We start from the raw sequence: 23,074 nt of genomic DNA on the forward strand, positions 1-23,074 counted from the left end.
TGTTACTTTTCCTGATGTCTAGCTATTCATCATAACTCCATCCAATTGCAGTCATGAGAGAGCCATTCAAGCAAACACCACCTAGCTTCATCCCGTACAAGTCGGGTGATCGTACCCCCCGAGCCTTACTGGGCTTATGCCGATATTTTGTCCCGAGTGCCCAGAGCGTCAGTGTCGCCAATGCAACTCGAGGCTTAAACGAGCCATGTGGCACACCGAGGCTGTGCCAAGAGTTCCTGCCGAGAATACGGAGCAACCGGCTCACCTATATCCATCGATTGCCCCGTTCATAATACATGGCATGGCGTAAGGGGCGTCAAGGAACTAACGCTGAGTCAGACTACGCCCGAAACTTATTATTGCGCTCCGTATCCCGCAGGCTGACGAGATGTAACTGTGCGGCTTTCATTCATTCGGTATGAAAGAGTGGAGACCGAAACGTTGATGCAACAGCGAAGAACTCGATGTACAAGAAACATTTGCCCCAAAGCCCAGCAGCTGGCCGTTTTCCATCTCACCAATCAGAATCCTCTGCTATGAAATTGCTATATTTTCGAGATGCTGCTTTCATGCAGCACGCCCGGCCCTCTGGGGTCAAATGTTTCCACCTTGGCGAATCAAGGCAGTTTTCTTATCGACTGATCTTCGCATAACGCCCTAAAATCTTTCTCCATGCAAACGTGTTCATGTACATTCTCCGCTCCAATATCTTGACTGGCTGTTGCCGCCTACGCCGAGATTGTTTACAGCTGCAGGTACTCGATACTACGCTGGGATCATGTAGAAGGAGGCTATGGTATGCGGCTGACTTCTTACCACCACGACTCGGCTCAAGGCTGCAGCTAATATAACAATTGAGTTGCTTGCTGCAGGCCCGCCGGGGTGCTCGATAATCTAATAATTTTTTGTATAAATAAGAGGAGCCATTTGGCAGTCTCGGACTACTCGTCTGAATTCTGTTTTCATACTATAACAACAAAAACAACTTGATACCCCCACATTTCACTTCTCAGACACCAACATGTCCTTCGAAAAGAAGTTTCAAGCTGGTGAGACTTACGGGGATCCCCGTACAGAATCATCGCATTTTATGACTGATGCCGCCGACATTGCCGAATATATCTGGAATAACGCTGTTGGCGTCCAAAATCGGACGTCCAAAAAGGAGATTATAGAACTTTTGAGAGAACTCTTACATAAAGGAGAACCAATTGACGATAAGAAGGGGTTAGTAGCATTCAGCATCTGGAATGAACGTTTCTGACAAGAGACAGCACCACCGAGCTCCTGATCAGCATTCTTACAAGCCTACCCTCCACATCAAAACTTCGTACTCGACTCACCAGCAAGTTCATCGACAGGCTGTGGAGTAATATCCAACATCCACCACTGAGCTATGTTGGAGGCGATGTCAAGTATGAGGTTGTCAATCCCCACGAGCCAGTTTACAAAGACGACAATGAGGCCTATAGCACGATTGAGTTCAAGGCTCCTGATAGCGACATAATGCTACGGGAGCGCATGCCAAAAGTCCCCGACGGTACCTATCAATACCGATTACCTGATGGGAGCTTCAACAGTGTCCTTCAGCCTAACTTGGGAAAAGCCGGTACGCCTTATGCCAAGACTGTCCGTCCGCTAAAGCGGCTTCAAGGGGTCAAGCCTGACCCGGGTCTACTCTTTGATCTTTTGATGGCCCGCGATGAGGATAACTTCATTGAGAATCCTGCTGGCATCTCGTCTATGCTCTTCTACCATGCATCTATCATCATTCATGACATCTTTCGCACTAATCGTACGGACATGAACAAGTCTGATACGTCGTCATATCTTGACCTGGCGCCCCTGTACGGTTCATCACTCAAGGATCAGTTGGAAATCCGTACCATGAAAGAGGGCAAGTTGAAGCCCGACACCTTCCATGAGAAACGGCTATTAGGGCAGCCCGCCGGTGTCAATGTCATGTTGGTCCTCTACAGCCGCTTCCACAACTACGTTGCCGACATCTTATTAAAAATCAACGAGAATGGACGGTTTACACTGGCATGCCCGCCAAATGCCAGCCCTGAAGACAAGGCTCGAGCTGTAGCCAAGCAAGACCATGACATCTTCAACACCGCTCGTTTGATCGTTGGCGGGCTTTATGTCAACATATCCCTGCATGACTACTTGCGAGCCATCACCAACACCCACCACTCTAAGAGTGATTGGACATTGGACCCTAGGATCGAAATAGGCAACCAATATGATGGCGAGGGTGTTCCTCGGGGCGTTGGCAATCAGGTCAGCGTCGAGTTCAATCTGATATACCGATTTCATTCATGCATCTCCAAAAAAGACGAGCGCTGGATTAATGATTTCTTTCTTAAGCTTTTCCCAGGCCGTAACCCAGACGACTTGAGTAACGTGAGCCATGTCGAGCTTGGTCAGGCGTTGGTGGCCTTTGAACAGAGTATTCCCAAAGATCCTAGTGTTCGAACATTTGACGGCCTAGAACGTCAGGCCGACGGGACATTCAAAGACGAGGACCTTGTCCGCATTCTAAAAGAGGCCATGGAGGACCCAGCTGGTGCCTTTGGCGCCCGTATGGTCCCTAAGGCGCTGAAGGTGGTCGAAGTCCTTGGTATCAACCAAGCCCGCAAATGGCAGGTTGCGTCCTTGAACGAATTTCGTGACTTCTTTGGACTCAAACGATATGATAAATTCAGTGATATCAACTCAAACGAGGAGATTGCCAACATCCTGGAGAAGCTGTATGCGGATCCTGACATGGTGGAACTTTATCCGGGTCTCATGATTGAGGATATTAAGCCCGTCCGCAATCCTGGTTGCGGAATCTGCCCAACTTACTCAGTCGGCCGCGCAATCCTTTCTGACGCCATCACGCTCGTGCGGTCAGATAGATTCAACACAATCGACTATACGGTCGCCAATCTCACAAGTTGGGGCTACAATGAAGTACAGCAAGATTACAAGACTCTTGGTGGTTCCATGCTGTACAAGCTCATACAACGAGGTGTTCCCGGCTGGTTCCCCTTCAACTCCGTAGCCGTTATGCAACCCATGTATACAAAGAAAGCCAACGAAAAGATTGCTCAGGAGCTTGGAACGCTGGACCAGTATACGCTGGACGACCCAAAGCCTCCAGGAATGCCCATCACAATTTCCGCAAATGCCTCGATTAAACAAATATTTGATAACCCCGCACAGTTCGCTGTGCCTTGGCTCAAATCATTCAACTGCTTGTTCCCGGGAAAAAAAGATTTGGGTTGGTTTATGTTGGCTGGTGACGAAACCCATGGCTATGCGAATCGTGCTGGTTTTGGCAAAGCAATGGGCAATATTCCACACTTGCATCATGCCATAAACGAGTTCATCCATGGCGTCGGCACACAGATGATCCAAAAAGAGACCTTCAGACTCAAAGAGGGCCTTAATCAGGCTGACATGGTCCGCGATATTGCTATTCCATTGTTGACAAGGCTACTCGCAGACCTTTTCTACTTTGACTTGCGCTCTGATGAGAATCCAGACGGCAAACTAGGCACGGCCGATCTCTATCAGCACCTGATGAATATTCGCGCCTGGGGGGATAATACCGACTCTGGAGAGGCCTGGAACCGTCGCCGTCGTGCTAAGGAGAGTCTTGAGGTCATCATCAAGTCCACTCGGAAGCTAGTTGACGAAGTTGCTGTTAGTGGTGGTTTTGGAATGGGCGTCGTCTCTGCCTTGACGAGTAAATTCACCCGCAAGGCTCACATAAAGGAGAACTCTTTGAGATCGTGTGGCTTGAAGCTTGTTGAGGAGCTCCTGGCCCAAGGAAACTCGGCTGAGAGAGTTGTTGACAGCCTATGGCTGACGGCCTTTGGCGGTGTCGGGCCTCCAGTCAATACGGTAAGTGTTTGTTGTTATTCTTTGTATCGATTCCACTAAAGATGCTGATTCAATTGTAGTTTTACGAAGTCCTGGAATTCTTTCTGCGGTCCGAGAATGCATCCCTGTGGGCTGATGTGCAGGACTATGCTCAAAAGTCTGATGATAGCTCCCTCCGTGCCTATGTTGTTGAGGCACAACGTCTCACGAGTTCACAACGCGTTCTGCGTACCGCGACGCAGCCGGCTGAAGTGGAGGGCAAGTCAATTCAACCAGGTAATATGATTATAATTATGCTTGTAAGTTCGAGCTTCTGCTAATTCTACCTTGGCACCTTTTGCCCGCACATTGTTATTCCGGAAGTACAAGCCTAGGACAGAAGTGCTAATTACATTCTAGGGCGAGGCCGGGCGTAATCCATCAGAGGTCTCTAGCTGCGACAAGTTTGACGCAAAAAGACAGGCAGGCTCTGCGGCTTCCTTCAGCTACGGTCATCACCCTTGTTTTGGCGAGGACATTGCACTCGCCTTCGTGACCGGACTAGTGAAGCTTTGCGCCGGCCTCAGCCAGCTACGTCCGGCACCGGGGGCGATGGGACAAGCCAAGACGATCCGCGTTGGCGACGACAAGTTCTATCTTAATGACAGCTGGTCATGCTTTAGCCCTTATGCCAATAGTAAGCTCTTCCACATTCTGTGCTTTACATTCGATAAATTTGTATGTCCAAGGTTCTAACCAGCTCGTAGCCTGGAAGGTCCACTTCAATGGTCACGGAAAAGGCAACTACGAGGGCGAAATGCTGCCGAAGAAGTTGGTGGATATGCAAGAATACTACTATCTGGTAAGGAAATACAAGGATAAGCTTAAAAGGGCTATCTAGGTTCTTAAATATGCTGGAACCCTTTTTTGTATAGCCAACTTATTTCAGGCTTGCTCTACTGGCGTCAACGGTTGCAGGTTTGGGGGGGGTATAGTGATAATCAACGTCGCACTCTTGTTTGTCGTCATCATGGTACCGTGTAAATTAGCTTTCATTCACTTATATACGTAGGTAATCTCGTTCCTTGAGGAAACTATCACTTGCTAGTTAGTCCTCTTTTTGGAAGCTGTTGTGTTCCGTAGTACAACCACATACACCCCGTGCAGGTGCCAGTGATATTCTCGCTGGTCAATCCGATGCCAGCGAATCATGGCGCAAAAGTAGAATTCCTTTGACAGAGATTGTCCTTCTAAGCAAGGCCGCGATTCATAAATTCGGGAAACCGAAGCTGAGGACTCCAGGCAGGAGCCTAGATACCCTAGGTCTTGACATAATATTTCTATTAGTGAAAAAAAAAAGCCCACTGCTTTTGGCTTGGCGCAACGAGCCCTGCTAGAGTCATAGATTCCTAATAGCGGTTGAGAGACCTGAGTGGTTTCAACAGTGTTAAATACAAACTTCTTGGAGAAAGTGTTGAGTCCTTGTTTAATTCTAGATTTCTTCACAAATTCGTGGTTCGTGATACAATGCAGACGGCAGTGGATGAACCCCAGTTCCTTGTTGTGAAATCCAGACAACTCTGTGGAAGCACTGATAACATTGATGGCTACAAATCTAGTGATATATTCAGGACAACCGAATACTAGTGTTGCCATGAGATATAGCGGATTTTTTCATTAATCGGACTACTCGACACCCTCGGACTACTTCAGCCTCAGTGCTGGCGAGCTACCTGGCTTCGTAACAAAAGATGCCCGCGTCTTTTCTTCATCGCAAAAGCCCTCGCTACAAATTAACATCTTGAAAGTATGACAAGAGACAGAGAGGTACTATCAATATAACATGCCACCGATATCCTGTAAGAACGCTCAAGCTTGACTCTGCACAACCCATCCTGACTTCGAAGGTATCCGTCAAAGGTCTTTCGGTAACTATCGGCAATATTATCAATAACGTTATGATGCCAAATATGTTCACCATCAATGGATATCTATCTTGGCTTAGGCCATGGACTGTTGGTGATATGTGTCTGTCAATGCTTTGTAATCGCATTATGGGCCAAATATTGGTCCCGGCGTTACGAGAGAACTCGAGCACGTATTCCCAACGGCATTTCTGCAGCTTGAAGTTTACCCAAACGTCGTCCAACGTCGTTGTGAAAGTCTAGTCTTATTGGCTCGAGGTGTCACCAGGCAGGTGGGACTGTCAGATGAACAAGACACAGACACTTTCCTTGTCCCCAACCCAACTCAAGCAGGCCCAATCGACCAGTTCATCAGAATCGTGCCAACAATCCTTCTTTCCTCGTACCCCTCATCCCTCTTTGAGCATTGCCTCTATATGGAAACGACAAAGACGATGGAACCTCGCATGCGTTTCGACGACGTAGCCTGGGAGGAAAGCGAGAACATCGAAAGCGCCTGGGTGAAGGACATCCTCAAGGAAGAATCGCAGCGAGCAATTGGAAACTTTATCGTCAAACATCGTCAGGGTGTTCCTACAGAGTTGTGTGATCCCAAGGCCGGCGCCTTCAACGTCCTCTTCCGCATGAAGTTCCAGGACGGCGGGTCGGCCGTGATTCGCTTTACCAAGCCAGGTTGCACCATGTTTCCCGAAGAGAAAATCCAGAACGAGGTAGCGACGATAAGGTATATCCAGGATAATACCTCTATACCCGTGCCGTTTATCCTGCACTGGGGGCCAAGAGAAGAAAGCCCCCTCGGACTTGGCCCATTCATTATTATGGAATATATCAACCATGAGACGGACGTTTGTAAAGTTCTCAATATACCTGAACTGCACTGGGAAGATCGACCTCGCCTTAATCCGCATATAAACCTGGGAAAGCTTGAGATGCTATACTACCAACTCGCAGATGTGTTGTTACAGCTATCCAAGCTGGAATTTCCATATATAGGTTCGCTCGAGGAGGTCAAGGAGTTTGAGTCGGAAGCTCGCCGTCGGCCACTCTCTATTCATATGAATGAGCTTATACGGCTGGGGACTCTACCGCGAAATAAGTTGCCGAGCGGAACCTTTACCTCGTCGTTTGACTACTTCGAGGCTTTGTCACAGCTTCATATTGATCATTTAGCGCACCAGCGAAATGATGCGGTGGACTCAGAAACGGATTGCCGGCGCAAGTATGTCGCCAGACAATTATTCCGTAAGCTCGTCAGGCAACGCCGGCTACTATCTAAGGCGCACGCTGATGGCCCGTTTAAACTGTGGTGTGACGATCTACGGCCATCAAACGTTCTATTAGATGCGAATATGCAAATTGTTGGGGTGGTAGACTGGGAATTCACATATGCTGCGCCAGTCGAGTTCTCCTTCTCTCCCCCCTGGTGGTTGCTCCTCGAACAGCCAGAGTACTGGCCAGAAGGCGTGGAAAATTGGAAAGAAATATACGACAGTCGGCTTAAGACATTCTTGAAGGCGATGACAGACGTCGAGGATGCCGCTATAGCGTCAGGCCGGCTTGATGAGGCCCAGCGACTGTCGCCTCGGATGAAGGAGAGCTGGGACAGCGGGGAGTTTTGGGTAATTTACGCGGCGCGGAAAAATTTCGCTTTTGACTCCATCTTTTGGCGGGAGCTGGATCCACGATTCTTTGGGAATCCTGGGGTGGCGCAGGAAGATTCCTGGAGGAAGAGGTTGGATATGCTGGACGAACTTGAGAGATCATGTATGGAGGAGCTGGTGGAAAGAAAGATGAAGGAGATGGAGACGAGGGTTTTAGCATGGGAAGTAGATGAATAATTGTCGATATTATTAATTCATATAATAAAAAAAGGTTACACAGTCGCAAGGGCCTACTAGTAGTATAATATACGGGGGGGGTAGTAGTAAATAGTTAAAAAAAACGCCAAGTGCACGTATCACGATACGTTAAACGCACTAGCTTACGTAGCAAGAACACCAATAAACTAGATAAAAAGAAATAACCTAATATTATAATATATATATCTAGTGGGTTTAACACATCGCGATGCGTGTACGCAGTGTTTTTTTATTGCGTGTTACTGTCAATTAAGCCAGGTACAGCTATCGATTGTGTTACTAGTGGGTCCTGGTGATTAGCTAGCCTTTTTTTATTTTTTTATATTAATTTAATAATTTAATAAAAAAAGGCTAGATAATCACAAGGGCCTACTAGTAACACAATTAATTAGCCGTACCAGGCATTCATAACAGTAGCGCGTAATATAAAAAAACACTAAACGCATCGCGATATGTTAAACGCACCAGCTTAGGAGGTGATTTTTGACCGCACGCGCCGGTAAAAGCTATTTGGAGGTGGGGTCAAGAGGAACACCAGGGAGCTAATCAATAAAAAGTAACCCTATGTCATAGTCTTTCCCCTCATTGCGGAGGGATATTATAAGGTTATTTCTTTTTAATTAGTCCCCGGTATTCTTCTTACCATTGCTACCTATCCAAGTAGCCAAGACGGTCTCTGGATAGCTCTCGCCGGCGTGTGCGGTCACGAATCACCTCCTGAGCTAATGCGTGTACTCCGTGGTCTTGCATGACCAACTAGCCCTCTTTCTTTATTTTTTGAATACCTTGCGGGTGTGTGTTCTTGATGTTTGGAAGCAGGTGTGACCGGGCTTGGAACGTCGCGTTCAATTCAAACTGTGATAATCGGCTTGGGGACAATAAAGATCTAAAGTTTCTCACAAAATCTTCGGGGGCGGAAGGTCTATAAATACAAAAATTCGGTGAGGGCTAGTGCCTGAGGCAACCCTCGCTTAGGGCCGACTTCGGGCCTCGTGATCCTTCCTAATGTTACTCCGTACTGGTGTAACCGTTGTTAGCCCAACGCTCTTTGTTGTGGGCCAATCGTGTGGCAGCAGGTCGGTACGTACGTATTTATGTACTTTGTCCCGTAAGATAACGCGGCAGAGCGATCAAAGAACCCTCATGTTTTCATGACGAGTATCTCGGGAAGGAGAATAGAATGCCCCCTCGGAACCTCCCTGCTAGCTGCAGGTAACCTACACAAATAAAGCAATTTGCTACTTCCCAGAAAGTAAGCCGAGTAGGAATTGGCATGTTCACGTTTCGTTGAATTGACACCTTGTTTGCTCCTGTCTGCAGGCGCAACAAGAACACGAGCGCCATGCAAGCAAAAGCCCAAGCAGCAACCCGGGTCATCATCTAGCTTATATAGCATCCCAACGCCCAGAACTATCGCAAGAACCCTCGCCACAATAGTTCTGACACTTTCATCGAGTTCTTCAAGACCTGCCATGGATGCCCTGTAGCCTATGTTTGTCGAAACGACTCTAATGGCAAATGCCCCAAGGAGCAGTATTGACGTTTCCTCATTGGTAAGGCGTCGCCGGTGTCTCCTAACACTGCCCAGGGCTACTGGCAAATAGACGCTAGGTATGGTCTCCCTGTGAATAAGAATGCTTCCAGTCATAATAGAGCAAGCAGTCGCCTCATTGAGTGCTGCATATAGCCTGGCTGGAAAGACCATGGCTTCTCTGCATGTATAGATTTGCGCATTTTTGGCATTCGTTGAGCTCTCTTGGACTACTTTGATCGCTTCTGTGTATGTATATTTCATCTTTTTGAAAAGCATTCGCCGGTGCTTATATATCCCGCACTGGCAATCTTCGCGAGGTCACGTTTCCATTATGAATGATAACAGCTCTATGAAATATACAAAAACGGCAAGGCGTCCTAGGATGGTGACAGTTGTATCTGTATAGCATCAAACAATACTCAAATATGTCCAAGGACTGGTAAATTAGTACGTGCTTCGAACCCATGTTAGAGGGCCGATTCAGAACAAAACATGGCCTCCCACTTGCCTATCTTTACGCATACAAGGTTGCCGTTACGTACTTAAGTAGGTAAACCGTATTAGTGCTCTTTTCCCCATCACCACCAAGGATATCTTCCCCAGCTTTAACGTTTCGTTCTTGTTAGCCAATCAGTTTTCAAAAAAGCACATGATCAAACTATGCTTTGACATGGTTTATTAAGGACGTGCGATTCGAACTCCAAAGCAGTAAATATTAATGTAGTCAGGCGGGACGATATGCCAGCCTATTCAAATCATTTGTAAGTATTAGAGCCCTATATGCAAGGAAGCTATGGGTATCCCGCAAAACAGAGGTTGAAAGTGAAGCATGCGTCCTCCAAGCACATGAGTGTCTTATCAACTTACACAAGATAGGCGTTGGAAGCCTGACTTATTTAAACTTTGATCACACCCTTTCAGTCGCACTTTCAACTTCACATCTATTTTGTCCATCGTTGCTCAAAGCAGTTCTGAGTGACATACCCAGGCTCGTCGGTTGTGCTTCAACGCTGCGAAGAACGGGTTGTGATAAAACCCACACACACGTCGCTAGTACATCTTTCAAAATGGGCCATCCGCCCAGATTTAACAGTAGTGAGCAAAATCCAAATGACAATTCTACCTCATACTCCCTCAGCTTTGTGCCTTAGCAGATCCACGTCCGGTTTCCAGCCTTCCCACTTTCGACACCCGTGGAACTTGTAGAGATGCTGCCACATGTGATCCTTCCTGGTGAAGCTCCTGTCCTGAACCGCACGCTTGGCGCATGATTCAAACTCGTGCGACTGGAAATGCTCTTCTGTCGGGGATGATTGTCCGCAAAAGATACACTCTGCCTGTGTCTGACCCAGTCTCCAGATGACGTAGGGCTGCTCGGGCGGTAATGGAATGGCACAAACCCACGACGTGTCCCCAGGGGCATGGACCGATCGCTCATGTCGAAGCCAATCATATTTTTTGTTGAAGTTGCGCGAGCAGTAACTGCACGTAAAAGTACGAGCCTTTGATCGTTTCGATCTTGCCGATGCTGACTTCACCCATGCAGGATGGCCACGCTCTTCCAAGCTCCTTCCAGACAGAACGACGTCACTGTTAACAGACGCACGCGAGTAGTTGGATAAAGACCCATCCGAGGAGTAATGCAACGCCGACTGAGAGTACAACATTGAATCTGTACTTGCTGAAGACCCTAAATCATCGTCATCGCCTGGTGCCCCTATCTCATGGTGAATATTTGAGTTGGAACCGATTGCCTTCTGAATAGCCGCTTCTGAGACTGGTTCACTGTCTGGGGGTGAGTGCTTCCATCTTTCAAACGGAGTCATACTCGAAGTCATTAAAGAGCGTGGCATAGGCGATCCAGCTCGAAACGTCGCGTTGTTGACCATTGGTTGCGTAGACAAGCGATGGCGTCGTCTGGCGTTGGTGAACCAGTTGATAACTTGGGTCCTGCTTAGGCCTGATTGCTCGGCCAGCGTCATTTTTTCGTCATCCGTTGGATATGGGTGTTGAATATTGACAGCGAACCAGTCTCGTAGGATCTGTGTTTTCCGAACAGAACGAGAGCTAGACCTCTTGCTGGTCACTGTGAGCCTAGCACCTGCAGTAGGAGACGGCCCAGACAGCCCAGATGATGGACCTGCACCCGGATGCGAAATCTGATCCCAAGCCAACTGATTTTCTTCCTCATTGACTCCGTGTAAGTGTCCAATCACTGGACGTGAAGTCTCGAACAGGGAGTGGCCGCGCTTCGACCGCTCAGCTAGACTGCAGTTTCTAAAAAGTGCAACGCAACTAGAACAAGAATTGACGGGGTTGGGGTTGGCATCTGTAGTTTGGAGCATGAAACATTGTAAACGCAGACGCTTGCAATGATTGCAGGGCTCGGGGGGGCGCCAAGCTCCGTTCTTGGCAAAGAACTCCTCCATAGCTTCTTGATACAATGCCGGCTCTAATCCAGGAGCCGGCTCCTGAATAGGGAGGGAGAGAGAAAAGGCGGCACTGTCATATTCCCTAGTTGGATGCGGAAATGCAAGGCTCGTGTCCTGGGGCTCAAAACCGGGTATCGCCGACGAGAATTGCGGAGAGATGGCATCTTGGCTACCCATATCCGCTCCGAACAAAAGCGATTCAGACCAGTCTAACTCGGCAGGTAGCACCGTAGTCGCACCGGCAGCCGCACTGGTTCCGATGATGCTCTGCGGCGACTCCAAGTCGGCCGAGGTTGAGATGCTGGACACTCGACGGTCGTCATTCGCGCCCTCCAAGGTCGTGGCGTCGACCACGCCCACGAAGAAATCATTGTCGGTTGACATCTGCTCCTACAACCCAGGCGAACAGGCGACGGATTAAAGGATATTTGGCGTCTTACATAGCAATGGTTAAATGGCGAGGGCGACGTGATGACGTCTTTCTTGGCAAGTGAAGAAGCAATGTCAAGCGAATATTGGATTGAGAGGGGAGAAAATTGGGCTGAATGGCTTGTTTCTCATTCTGGCTGGATTCAGGGCCCAGGCAATCGGGCAATCGGGCAGACGGGCAGACGGATAGAGACCACCCTTGGCAAGCCTGCGCCTTGTCCGTGACGGACGGCGACCGGATGACGGACGGATCCCACTGTGAGTGAGAGGAGAGGCATGCGGTGGCGTTTTCCAGAAGCTCCAGTCTTCCCAGGTTTACCGGCCGACAACGGGCTGCAGGCTGGTTTATGCGCACTGAGTGTCGGCCAATAATCATGTGGTACGGAGTAGTACGGACTACTCCGTTGAAGAAAAAACAACGACTCAGCTTAAAGAATGTTGCCCACAGTGCATGCACCAAGCCAGTGCCGTGATCCGAATATTATCCGATTGTATACAATCTTGATATTCTGTCAACCACACGTCCTTGACGCCCTCTCTTATCTTCCACAGCCAAGATGTACGGCGGTTGCCAGGTCCCATTCAATCGAGTAGACATGGCTCGGTGGACTGGATTTACAGCCAAGTATAATCTGCCAACGTTGTGCCTCCCATGATGTGATGAGACATGTAGCCGTTCGATGGACGCTCCAAGAGGTTGACTTCTCTTGGCTTTCGGTAGTGGAACCACTGTTTTTTGTCTGTAGACACAGCGGGAAGGCGCGCGCACTCTGTGCGCAGAAGGCGCCTATTGTAAAACGGAAAAACAGCAAGATCCTCCCTCTCAGTTATAGATAAATATCATGTGTATTCTGTCCAGAGGATTGTCGGTGTTTTCTCTCACCAGGATCCAGAATCATCTGAGCACTGCTCTGGCTAAACAGGCTTGTTAAACATCTCCGCAATCCCTACTCTGTTCGTGTTGCTCGCAGAGATCTCGAGCCACTACTATGGCCTCGTCTCGAAGGGCTATGCAGCTCAACCCAGGTGCTGCCTCGTGGTGTGCAGATGGCTCCCTTTCCGCCGACACGAGGCTGGTTGACAGATTCCATAGCCAATTCCCCGATGGCTCCTCCACAAGGCTCGTGCGGCTTGACGAGGTTGCCAATCATCTCGGCATCAAGGCCGTCTATCTCAAAGATGAGAGCACGAGGTTCGGCCTGCCGTCTTTCAAGATCTTGGGTGCCTCCTGGGGAACTTTTCGCGCCCTGGTCCAAAAACTTGGACTCCCTCTAGATGCAGATTTGGCGGCAGTGAAAGATGCTCTGGTGCGTTCACCTATTCCCCTGTATGCAGCGAGCGAGGGCAATCATGGCAGAGCTGTGGCTAGGATGGGGTCTCTCCTGGGTGTGCCTGTCGAAATTCATGTTCCCTCAGATATGCCATCAGAGACGATGAAACGATTGGAAGAAGAGGGCGCCATAGTTTCCGTCAATGCTGGTACCTATGATGACGCCATGGGCACTGCTCGAGAAGCTTGCGCGGCAAGAGGCGGTCTCCTTGTGCAGGACTATTCCTTCGATGATTATAAAGAGATTCCCCAGGTGAGATTTCACATCTGCTGTGTCGGGTATAGTTGTGGTTTTCTAACTCTCACCGTACACAGTGGATAGTGGACGGATATTTGACAATGTTGCGAGAGATTGATGGCCAGCTCAATGGTACTGAAGCCGATCTTATCATCTCTCCAGTCGGCGTAGGCTCTCTTGCACAAGCAGTCGTCTCGCATTATAAAAGAAAAGCTTGCAAGACAGCCGTCATGACAGTTGAACCTGACACCGCAGCATGTTTGTATAAGAGCTTACGTGCCAAAAAGTCTGTTGATGTTCAGACATATTCCACTATCATGGCTGGCCTGGACTGTGCTACCTTGTCGCCCATCGCATGGCCATTGCTGAAATCTGGTGTGGACGCCAGTTTGACCGTGTCTGATTATGAGGCACATCAGGCCTCCCAGTATCTAAAATCTCGACACATATCAGCAGGGCCATGCGGCGCTTCACCTCTTGCTGCTCTCCAACGCCTTACAAGGAAGGATATGGCTGACTTGGGCCTTGGACAAGATTCTGTGGTGGTTCTTCTCTGCACCGAGGGAACCAGAAGTTATCGCATTCCCATGGACGTCTCCGTTGATGGCCCTATCGCATTGACCCAAGCTTTAGTCCGCATCGACTCTTCCAATCCAGCATTGGGGTCTGTGCCTGGTCCAGGAGAGACTGAGATTGCCCGTTATATTGGCTCTTGGCTTGAACACCGCGATATTGAGACTCATTGGATTGAGCCAACCAAGGGACGCCCGTCCATTGTTGGTATTGTTCGAGGTTCAGGCGGAGGCAAGAATTTGATGTTCAACGGGCATATCGACACAGTCACAACGCTGGGTTATGATGATGACCCTCTAGGCGGAGAAATCAAGGATGGGAAGCTCTATGGACGGGGAGCCGATGACATGAAGTGCGGAATAGCTGCTGCCATGTCTGCCCTGGCGGCTTCCAAGGCCCAGGCTCTTCGAGGCGACGTCATATTTACTGGCGTGGCCGATGAGGAAGCAACCAGCATTGGCACAGAGCAGGTTCTTGAGGCAGGCTGGAGAGCAGACGGTGCCATTGTCAATGAGCCGACTGGCGAAGAAATAATCCACGCGCACAAAGGATTTGTCTGGCTCGAGGTCGATATTCATGGCCTCGCATCACATGGATCACTGCCTACAGTTGGCATAGACGCCATTACTCGGGCAGGTTATTTTTTGGTCGAACTGGACAGGTATTCGCAGAACTTGAGCAAAGGCTGGGCCGATCCTCTCTTGGCTCCAAGTGTCCATGCATCCACAATCAAGGGCGGTGAGGAGGAGTCTTCATATCCAGCATTGTGCACTGTGGTGATAGAGCGTCGAACTATTGCAGGCGAGTCTGTCGATTCGGTAACACAGGAGCTTCAAACTATTCTGGACAATCTCGCCAAGTCAGTCAAGGACTTCAAATATGACTTACGGGTAACTTTTGATAGGGCCCCTTTCAATATTGAGCCCGAACATCCGTTTGCAACACTTGTGGGCGGCGTTACCAGCGAGGTGCAGGGAAGAAAGACCAAATTCAGCAAAGGACCGTACTGGACTGATTGCGCCCTGCTGGCTGACAAAGACATCCCCGTTCTTCTCTGGGGCCCAACAGGTGATGGGCTTCACGGCAAAGAGGAGTGGGTGGAAGTAGCCTCTGTCGAACGAGTGGCCAGAGGATTGAGGATGATTGCACAAAAGTTTTGTAGCTAGGCCCTGGATTCTCGTGTCACCTTCCAGCATATGTCAAGTGGGCTTGCACTCACACGCGTCCAGTTACACGAGGGGTGGCGGGGAAGGAGCAATGGGCAGATCGGTTGCAGGTCGGGACATTGCATTGGCCAGGTTGATATACATCAAGGTCGGCCTGCATGGCTATGAGTTTTGTGTTTGGTCTAATGATTATGGGATAGTCTGCAGTGTCCCTCCTAAATTCAAAGGCCAGTAATGTACGGAGTATGTGGGATCGGCCTCGGTAGCCAACGACCTAATCATGGACCTACGCCAGTCCAGACTGCCCAAACAGGATATCAATACAATAAACGCCGTTACATGCCGTTAGTAGGACCCTCAAACTCCAAGCTAGAAGAAAGTCATGATGTACAATACCGCCTTCATCTTCTGCAGTATTTGACCAAAGCATCGGCTACAAGGCGCCCGAACCGCTCCGGCGACTGTGTTGCGGCTTTTACAGGATCATGTATTGTAATCCAAAGGGTTCCCCAAACTATGTTGGCCACGCCGTTTTGAGACCCGGGCCGATACCCAAGCGTATGAAGAGCTTCATATACATGTCGCGTCAGTCGTCGGCGGGTAAGCGTACGCACGACAGCAGACATGCTCCCAACACTAGTGATCATAATCCACATTGGCTCTTGCCACGTTTTCTGGGCATATTTGGCCCGCTTCATTGGTGCCAGAGGGTGACCCCGAGGGTCGAAATAGCGGAGGTCGAACGGATGGATGATGTGTCGTGGACTATATGCCAACGTGGCGCTGAAATCTGAGGCAGCTCGGGATAGCTCAGAGCCTCCGTTGAAGCGGATCATTCGTCCATTGTCGGGTTCGAGGCCATGTTTGAGAAGAAAGTCTCGGTTTTGGGGCGTGGTCAGGAGCTTGCCATCGGCCTTGACGAAGTTTTTTACTTCTTCAGGTATGAATCTCTTGACGGACTTGGATTTGCTAGGCTGTCGCTTAGCGCTCGGCGGTCGCATTACACTCGAGGCCGAACGCTGCGTTGATGCGAACAGCCACAAATGAGAGCTCCTAGGCAACGTCGAGCTCGAGACCAGAGGTCGCCAGAAGGCTCTTGCTATCGCCATGTGAAGTTGAGCTGAAATCCGGCCGCTAGTTTCATCTTTGCCACTTCGAAGGCGAAATGAACAGAGCTGGCGAGGGACGGGCTCGAATTGGGAAGCTCGTGGCTGGCAAATCGGCTGGAGCAGAAAGGAAGTAATACTAGAATGAGTCGAGAGATTATCATGTGTGACAGAAGGACGTGTCGTCCAACCAACCAGACGTCACAACATTTGAAAACCGGGCCCACTACGGCGTACTCCGTAGTACCGGCTGCCGTACGTCAGGCACTGACTGGTACGCGCCACAGGATATCAACGGCGTTGGTTATGTAAGCGCGTCCCTTCAGTTTTGACCAAGCGTCGCCTCTTCTGCTAGAACGAAACTTATTATTATATTAGAGTAAAAAGTAATTAGGAGTGAAAGACACACGCGTTAATGGCATGACACTTGGATGCCGACACCAACCCAAGTCATCTCGAAGCCAGCCCATTGTGGACCGGCGGAACACAGAGTTCTTGGTGCACCCACGCCCACAAGCCAGTAGCCCACAGCCCACATTGTCTGCGCCAATGTGCATGCAGCCCACCATTGAGTCATCGCAGGCGCACGCACACAGAGCCCAACGCCAGATGGCGAAAAATTAATCACGTCCGAAGTTGGGAGGCGGACCAAAGTTGCAGACGGACCTGGGAAGCGGACCAAAGTGATTGGGAAGGAGCGATTCAAGCTCGGCGTCTGTACATGCACCCAAACACACAAAAATATAAATTCTCCACAGCACCGAGTGCCCGTCCATTCTGAAGTACTAACCGCCCGGCCTAGTCCTCAAACCTGCCCACTTACTTAAGTAATAAGTCCCCTTCCACAACACTACCGCCACCTTCAGACTTGACACCTCTCGAGCAAAGAACGTCGCGTCCACACCCCTTGCGCTTCAGCAAACCCCGTCCCGTGCGCGCAGCCGCCAGTCTACAACATCATCTCCATTGTAACGCGCATCACCGCTACCACAGTCAAATATGCCTAAGAACAAGGGAAAGGTGCGTTCACAAAAATAAGTCCGGCCTCTTGCGCTGGTTTTGCCCCGCCCCCGCCATTGTGTGCCGCCGTATCTGTGTGCCTCATAGCAGGCACTGATTGCCAATACCCTCAAAAAAACACGCCATGCTGACAGTTATTGCAATAATAGGGCGGCAAGAACCGCAGACGAGGTACCAAGGAGAACGATGACCAGCGTCGAGAGTTGACCTTCAAGGAGGACGGCCAGGAATATGCCCAGGTTATCAAGATGCTGGGCAACGGACGACTTGAGGCCCTTTGTTTCGACGGCAGCAAGCGTCTCGCCAACGTATGTAACAATGCACCCAAACACCCGCTCATCAGTCCTCATGCCATGGAGATGGATGTTTGTTTCAACATCATATATGGATCATGAAATGTTGATTCAGGCAAACATTTCCCGCCACAAAAACCAACATTGCCTCCATTCTATTTCCTCCTTCCATCAATCTACCTTACTAACTCGACCTCTTACAGATTCGTGGCAAGATGCGCAAGAAGGTCTGGATCAACCAGGGTGATATCATCCTCCTCTCTTTGCGTGACTTCCAAGACAACAAGGGCGATGTCATTCTCAAGTACACTGCCGACGAGGCTCGTTCTCTGAAATCGTATGGCGAGCTTCCCGAGCACGCCAAGATTAACGAAACCGACACCTTCGGTCAAGGAGAGGACGGCGAGGCCTACTTCGAGTTCGGTGACGCAGACTCAGATGAGGACTCCGACGAAGATGAGAAGAAGAAGGAGGTCGACATTGACGACATCTAAGTCCCCAGTCGTCGTCATCTTGCCGTGCTCATCTCCTCATCGGCAAGACCGCGGAGTTCCGGCTCGCCACCCGGGCTCTACCACCGTTCACCACATCTCTAGCCCAAAGAAACAACAAAGAGAAGAGAAACAGGGCTGACCACACTTTTTGCCTTTGCCATTTTTCTGTGTACCTCTTTGGGTTCTCTTTGCCGTCTCAACTTGCGCGCGCGCGGTTTGACTCTGTGTCACGAGTCCTCTTCCAGGTTGACCGTTCCGCCATTCCGCGCTGCGCGTGCGCCGGGCCGGCTGGGAGTTTGCTCACGGACACACACGCATCTACACTGTCTTCTCTCTCAACCCCTCTGGAAGCGAAAGAAGGAAAAAAAAGGGAGTGTCTTGTTCTTATAATGTTACTTTATTTTAGCACTTGCACCCTGCCTCTTTTTTTTTATCGATATTTGGTCTCCCTTGGGTCCCGCGACAGTTCTATAGCAGGAGTGGGGGTTTGGGGACCGCCGTGGTGGGAGAGACGTCACGGCGCGTCCATTTGTCATGTTTCTTTGAAGGTTCTTCAACTTTGTTGTCTTCTTTACAGTTATTATGAATATGAGCATCATGGCATTCCCTTTATCGCTTGTAGCGGGCCATCAGCAGTCTTTGCATGATAGATCAAGAAATTATGCCAACAAGATGAATCCACGAAAGCTAATGCCATATATGATCTTGAAGATTATCTGCTTTTTATTCTCCCTTTTGGTTATGTTTGTGTGTGTGTGTGTGTGTGTGTGCTATGTAGAGACCTCGACCACCGATCGAAGAGCCACATGGTAAATGAATGATAGTTTCCCTCAACACCTCCTATACATGCGAGCTACTGCTCCAAAACTTGCCATGCTCGCAGCAACTCGACACTAAACGTGGCATACCACCTCTTCCAGCCCCCGAATACACAGGTCAAGATAATGCGTTATAGTGTCTCCGGATGACATTGTGTAGCGTCGTGGTCTTAATCCCAGTCATCATCATCACCTTCGTCGTCTATTAGATGGTTAGTTTACTGCTACATATAGTACGTGTAGGATAATTCAAAACATACCACTCTTGGAAACTTTATCCTTTCTCTTTTTCAACGCAGCAGCTAAAGCATCTGCCATGCCGCCGCCGCCGCCAGCAGCAGCAACTGCACCAGCTGGTGGACCAGCACCTCCTGAATCCCCACCTGCGCCGACCTGCGCGGCGGATCGGTCTCGGATTTGAGTTCTGTCAATTTTCTTTAAGGACCCAATGCCACCCGCTTTTTGGATATCGCCCAGCATGGCAGCTCGACCCTTATCAGCTCCTGCTGAAGGGCCGGCTGGGATGCCAGAAGAGTAGCCTGAGTCGCGGTTTGGTGGTGGGGGAGGCGGAGGAGGCGGAGGAGGTGCTCCGCTTGAAGATGGCATAGGCGGTGGCAGTGGAGGAGGCGGAGGTGCTGCCGAACCGCTGGACGGCATGGGCGGCGGTGGAAGAGGAGCATTTGATGATGGTAACGGGGGAGGCGGAGGGGCGCTTGATGAAGGCAGCGGCGGAGGTGGAGGAGCGTTTGATGAAGGCAGCGGCGGAGGTGGAGGAGCGTTTGACGAAGGCAAGGGGGGAGGTGGAGGAGCGTTTAACGCTGGCAATGGTGGAGGAGGAGGAGGAATGCTAGCAGCAGCGGGAGGAGGAGGCATAGGTCTTGAACTCGATGGTGGGAGAGGCGGAGGAGCACTACTAGCTGGTGGTACCTTGGGAGGCAACGGCGGAGGTGCAGGAGGTGCTGAGTGAGAGTCGTTTGCTCGAGGCGGAGGCGGGGGCGGCACCGGCCCGCGACTGGGAGTCGGGGGAGGAAGGCGTTGGCCGGTAAAGGCGGGAGGAACGGAGAACCTGTGGCTAGAATTCTCGGGTTCAATAGGTGTCTTGGCCGGGCGAGGAGGCGGGGGAGGGCCCGGTACTGATGCTGTTGATGATGAGACCGTCTTCCGCCTCGGCTGCTCGACATTGGCGAATTTTCCTGCATCTGGCAACGGCGGAGGAGCGTTGAACTTGGGACGTGGAGGAGATGGCGGAGCTGGAGGAGGGCTTGCTTCTCTTGCTGGTCCATCAGCTTTAGCAGATCGTCTCGGGGCCGGTGGAGGCGGAGGAGCTCCGCGTTTGGTAGACGACGATGATGACGAGACACCACCTGGAGGGGGAGGAGGTGGTGGTGGTGCCCTAGCACCCTTTGAATCTCCTCCATTTGTAGGCGCAGAAGGCGGCGGCGGCGGCGGCACGGGTGAAGGATTGTTCAACTTGGCTTGCTCCTGTCGCAAGAAATCGACAATAAACTCTTGATTGTCCTTAATAAAGTCGTCAGTAAGACCTTTCTCAGTAAGGTCCTGTCCAAAATGCTCCCTCCACAACGGATCAAAGGCATCCAGCAAAGCAAACTGCGAGGGTTCAATGCCCCCATTCATACTTTGCGAGGACGAAGGCGAGTGGTGAAAGGGATGGGGCAATAGACTGGGCCTCGTTGATTCTGTTGGCGACGGAGCAGAGGAGTGGCGATGACCAAAAAAGCTTCCCAGCAAGCTGTGCTTGTGGACAGGTTGCGAACCTCCTCCAAAGGGTGTTGATTTCGTAGCTCGACTTGCGTTCTTTTCTCGCTCATCCATCTTCTTTTTGAACTGCTTGGCCTCCTTTTCGTCAACAAAGCTTAATCCGGCTAGGCAGTCTTCGAGTTCAAAAGTGTGGAAAAAGGTACGATCCTGGTTGTAGTGCCATGTGTCGTAGATTTCTTGATCCCAAATGACGCCTCGGTTGGTGGGCTGTTCGAATAAATGTATGTCAGTATAGAGGCGACAGCACAACTGAAAAAACATCAGAACATACGGAAATGTCCACCATCTTAAGCCAGTAGGTGTTGCCAACCAGGTCATTGGCCAGCACGATGGCGCCTTGCATGCCCGAGTAGGTCCATTTTGATCGGTTTGGATATGCGACGTAGAGTCTGGCGACTCCAACCGCATGGATCTTGTTGGACTGCTTGGGGACGAACCGCTTAACGGTGTCCTTGTCGTCCTCGTTGAGTATCGACGGCATGGCGATGGGAAGGTTGGTCTGCTAATAGGCTTTTCGTCGATGCTGATTACTCGAGCGGGCAACGAGGGAGACAAGACGGCTCTTTAATACTGTGAGGGCGAAGGAGAGAGACGAGATGAGGACTCATCTGCGAGGCTCTACTATACGGCGTGGGATGACGGTTAGGAATTGGGTCCTGCCGTCATTCGGGGCGGCTGCGGTGGGAGATGGTGTTGAAGTGCTGAAGTGGTTGGTCGTGGGCCAGCGGATGCGAGCGGCTACTGGTGCAGTCTGGCGCCTGGCAAAGGCAGCCGTGTAGCCCAACGTCTGCCTATGGCGGTTACGCCGGGCGGAGACAAGGTGGCTGTTGAAGGATGGCACAATTCCTGATGGTACGGTTCGCAGGAATTGACGTCGCGAGCCGCGTGAAGTGAGGTGAAGTTGGAGTGAAGACGAGTTCGGTGACAAAGTGTGTCTGGGATGGTACGTCTTTGGCTGGGTGGGTGGGGGGGAGCTGAGCTGAGCAAGCACTTGTGACTTGGGCACTGTCTGGCGGTTGAGGTCAAGAAGTCAAACTGGTCCACCGGACCTGACGGTGGGCGGTGGAGCTCGGACCAGTTCACGGCTTGGAGGCCCCGGGAGGGACATGCAGACTCTACCAGACATCTTGGGGCGTACGGAGTGCCCCAGACAAGGAAGGAACCAGACGCAACATTGAACATCGGGCACCGCCACGCAAGGCAACACATGTGCATACACTCAAGGGTCAAGAGACGCCTCAGGACTGGCGTCATCAGCTGCACAAATTAAACGTCATCAAATCTCATTGCGCGGTGCTCCATGTTGTTTTACAATAGTCTTTGGTGCCCTCTATGCATTCAACTCCTTCTTTCTCGCCTCGCGCTCTGCCTTGCTGCCCTCCTCGCTTGGCATATCCTTGGTCAAGGCTGGGCCCGGGTGAGCTTGGTGCGGAGCCACCTTGGGGTCAATACCGTGCTGGACGGGCTGCGTGGTGAACTGCTTCTCCTGTTGAATTGTTTTTAACATATATACGGCCAGAAAATGACGATGACGCGGGGCCGCAAAGACACTGCACGGGAGGGGGCAACTTACGCTGTCGGAGCTCGAGGTGGCCTTGTTGACTGCTTCCTTGACCTTATCCATGGTGACGAATGACGATGCAGGGTCTGGCGTTTGATTGGCGATGGTTTATACCGAGTACGTACTCTATGTATGTTTCAAATGCAGAATCAGTAGGTCCGGGATCACGGAGTGCTACTAGACAAAGAAAGCAAGAAACTGAAAACGGATTCAAAGGGTTGCAGCGAGTCTTATTTGTAGTTTTGGAAAGTATGAAACTGGTCCCGCTGCCACCAAACATGCCGATTAATGGATGACGTCGGGCCACCGAGGAACCGTCAAGATGGGGGGAGGCAACTGGTAGCCATTGGTGCTCAATGCTCAAGTCGCTCCCCTCGAGATACTTGACCGGCGTAAGCCTCTTTGATGGGCTTCGTGGAGCACTACGTAATGACTGGTCCCAAAGTTGTAGACTCCCATGTGCCCCTTTGTTCCTGCCTGTCGCGTGCTCGGCCTGCACGACATCACCACACAACCAAGTCCTGCCACAAACCAATCGGCTCAACTACTTACCCGACCGAGCCTTCTACGGCAGAGCCATGGCTATTGATGTTGAGAGCACGTTTAAGGGGCCTATCAAATGAAGAGTGTGCCACTCGTGATACAGCCGAGGCCCATTGGTTCGC

At 50.6% G+C, this 23,074-nt stretch overlaps 8 protein-coding genes across 8 annotated transcripts; 4 read left to right on the top strand and 4 right to left on the bottom strand.

The window, feature by feature from the left end:
• Window positions 1-1,021: 1,021 nt before the first annotated feature.
• On the top strand, window positions 1,022-4,753 carry ppoA_1 (Psi-producing oxygenase A; the record flags this gene model as incomplete). Its single annotated transcript, XM_066131383.1, has 5 exons — window positions 1,022-1,227; window positions 1,275-3,894; window positions 3,954-4,172; window positions 4,273-4,549; window positions 4,620-4,753. 5 exons carry the CDS (start codon window positions 1,022-1,024, stop codon window positions 4,751-4,753), a joined length of 3,456 nt encoding a protein of 1,151 aa, XP_065987471.1.
• A 1,458-nt stretch (window positions 4,754-6,211) lies between these two features.
• Window positions 6,212-7,615, top strand: G6M90_00g090730 (uncharacterized protein; the record flags this gene model as incomplete). The annotated part of the gene is made up of 1 exon (XM_014686245.1): window positions 6,212-7,615. One exon carries the CDS (start codon window positions 6,212-6,214, stop codon window positions 7,613-7,615), a length of 1,404 nt encoding a protein of 467 aa, XP_014541731.1.
• Window positions 7,616-10,294: 2,679 nt separating this feature from the next.
• G6M90_00g090740 (uncharacterized protein) lies at window positions 10,295-11,986 on the bottom strand (the record flags this gene model as incomplete). Its single annotated transcript, XM_014686246.1, has 1 exon — window positions 10,295-11,986. One exon carries the CDS (start codon window positions 11,984-11,986, stop codon window positions 10,295-10,297), a length of 1,692 nt encoding a protein of 563 aa, XP_014541732.1.
• Window positions 11,987-13,020: 1,034 nt separating this feature from the next.
• Window positions 13,021-15,338, top strand: ygeX (Diaminopropionate ammonia-lyase; the record flags this gene model as incomplete). The annotated part of the gene is made up of 2 exons (XM_014686247.1): window positions 13,021-13,614; window positions 13,677-15,338. 2 exons carry the CDS (start codon window positions 13,021-13,023, stop codon window positions 15,336-15,338), a joined length of 2,256 nt encoding a protein of 751 aa, XP_014541733.1.
• Window positions 15,339-15,739: 401 nt separating this feature from the next.
• Window positions 15,740-16,339, bottom strand: G6M90_00g090760 (uncharacterized protein; the record flags this gene model as incomplete). Its single annotated transcript, XM_014686248.1, has 1 exon — window positions 15,740-16,339. One exon carries the CDS (start codon window positions 16,337-16,339, stop codon window positions 15,740-15,742), a length of 600 nt encoding a protein of 199 aa, XP_014541734.1.
• Window positions 16,340-17,443: 1,104 nt separating this feature from the next.
• On the top strand, window positions 17,444-18,251 carry EIF1AY (Eukaryotic translation initiation factor 1A, Y-chromosomal; the record flags this gene model as incomplete). The annotated part of the gene is made up of 3 exons (XM_014686249.1): window positions 17,444-17,464; window positions 17,614-17,772; window positions 17,961-18,251. The coding sequence occupies 3 exons, from the start codon at window positions 17,444-17,446 to the stop codon at window positions 18,249-18,251; spliced, it is 471 nt and encodes a 156-aa protein (XP_014541735.1).
• A 988-nt stretch (window positions 18,252-19,239) lies between these two features.
• On the bottom strand, window positions 19,240-21,329 carry LAS17 (Proline-rich protein LAS17; the record flags this gene model as incomplete). Its single annotated transcript, XM_014686250.1, has 3 exons — window positions 19,240-19,271; window positions 19,330-21,055; window positions 21,120-21,329. The coding sequence occupies 3 exons, from the start codon at window positions 21,327-21,329 to the stop codon at window positions 19,240-19,242; spliced, it is 1,968 nt and encodes a 655-aa protein (XP_014541736.1).
• Window positions 21,330-22,178: 849 nt separating this feature from the next.
• On the bottom strand, window positions 22,179-22,472 carry G6M90_00g090790 (uncharacterized protein; the record flags this gene model as incomplete). Its single annotated transcript, XM_014686251.1, has 2 exons — window positions 22,179-22,334; window positions 22,422-22,472. 2 exons carry the CDS (start codon window positions 22,470-22,472, stop codon window positions 22,179-22,181), a joined length of 207 nt encoding a protein of 68 aa, XP_014541737.1.
• Window positions 22,473-23,074: the final 602 nt, after the last annotated feature.

Source organism: Metarhizium brunneum, chromosome 5 (genome assembly GCF_013426205.1).
Source record: "Metarhizium brunneum chromosome 5, complete sequence".
NCBI lineage: Eukaryota > Fungi > Ascomycota > Sordariomycetes > Hypocreales > Clavicipitaceae > Metarhizium > Metarhizium brunneum.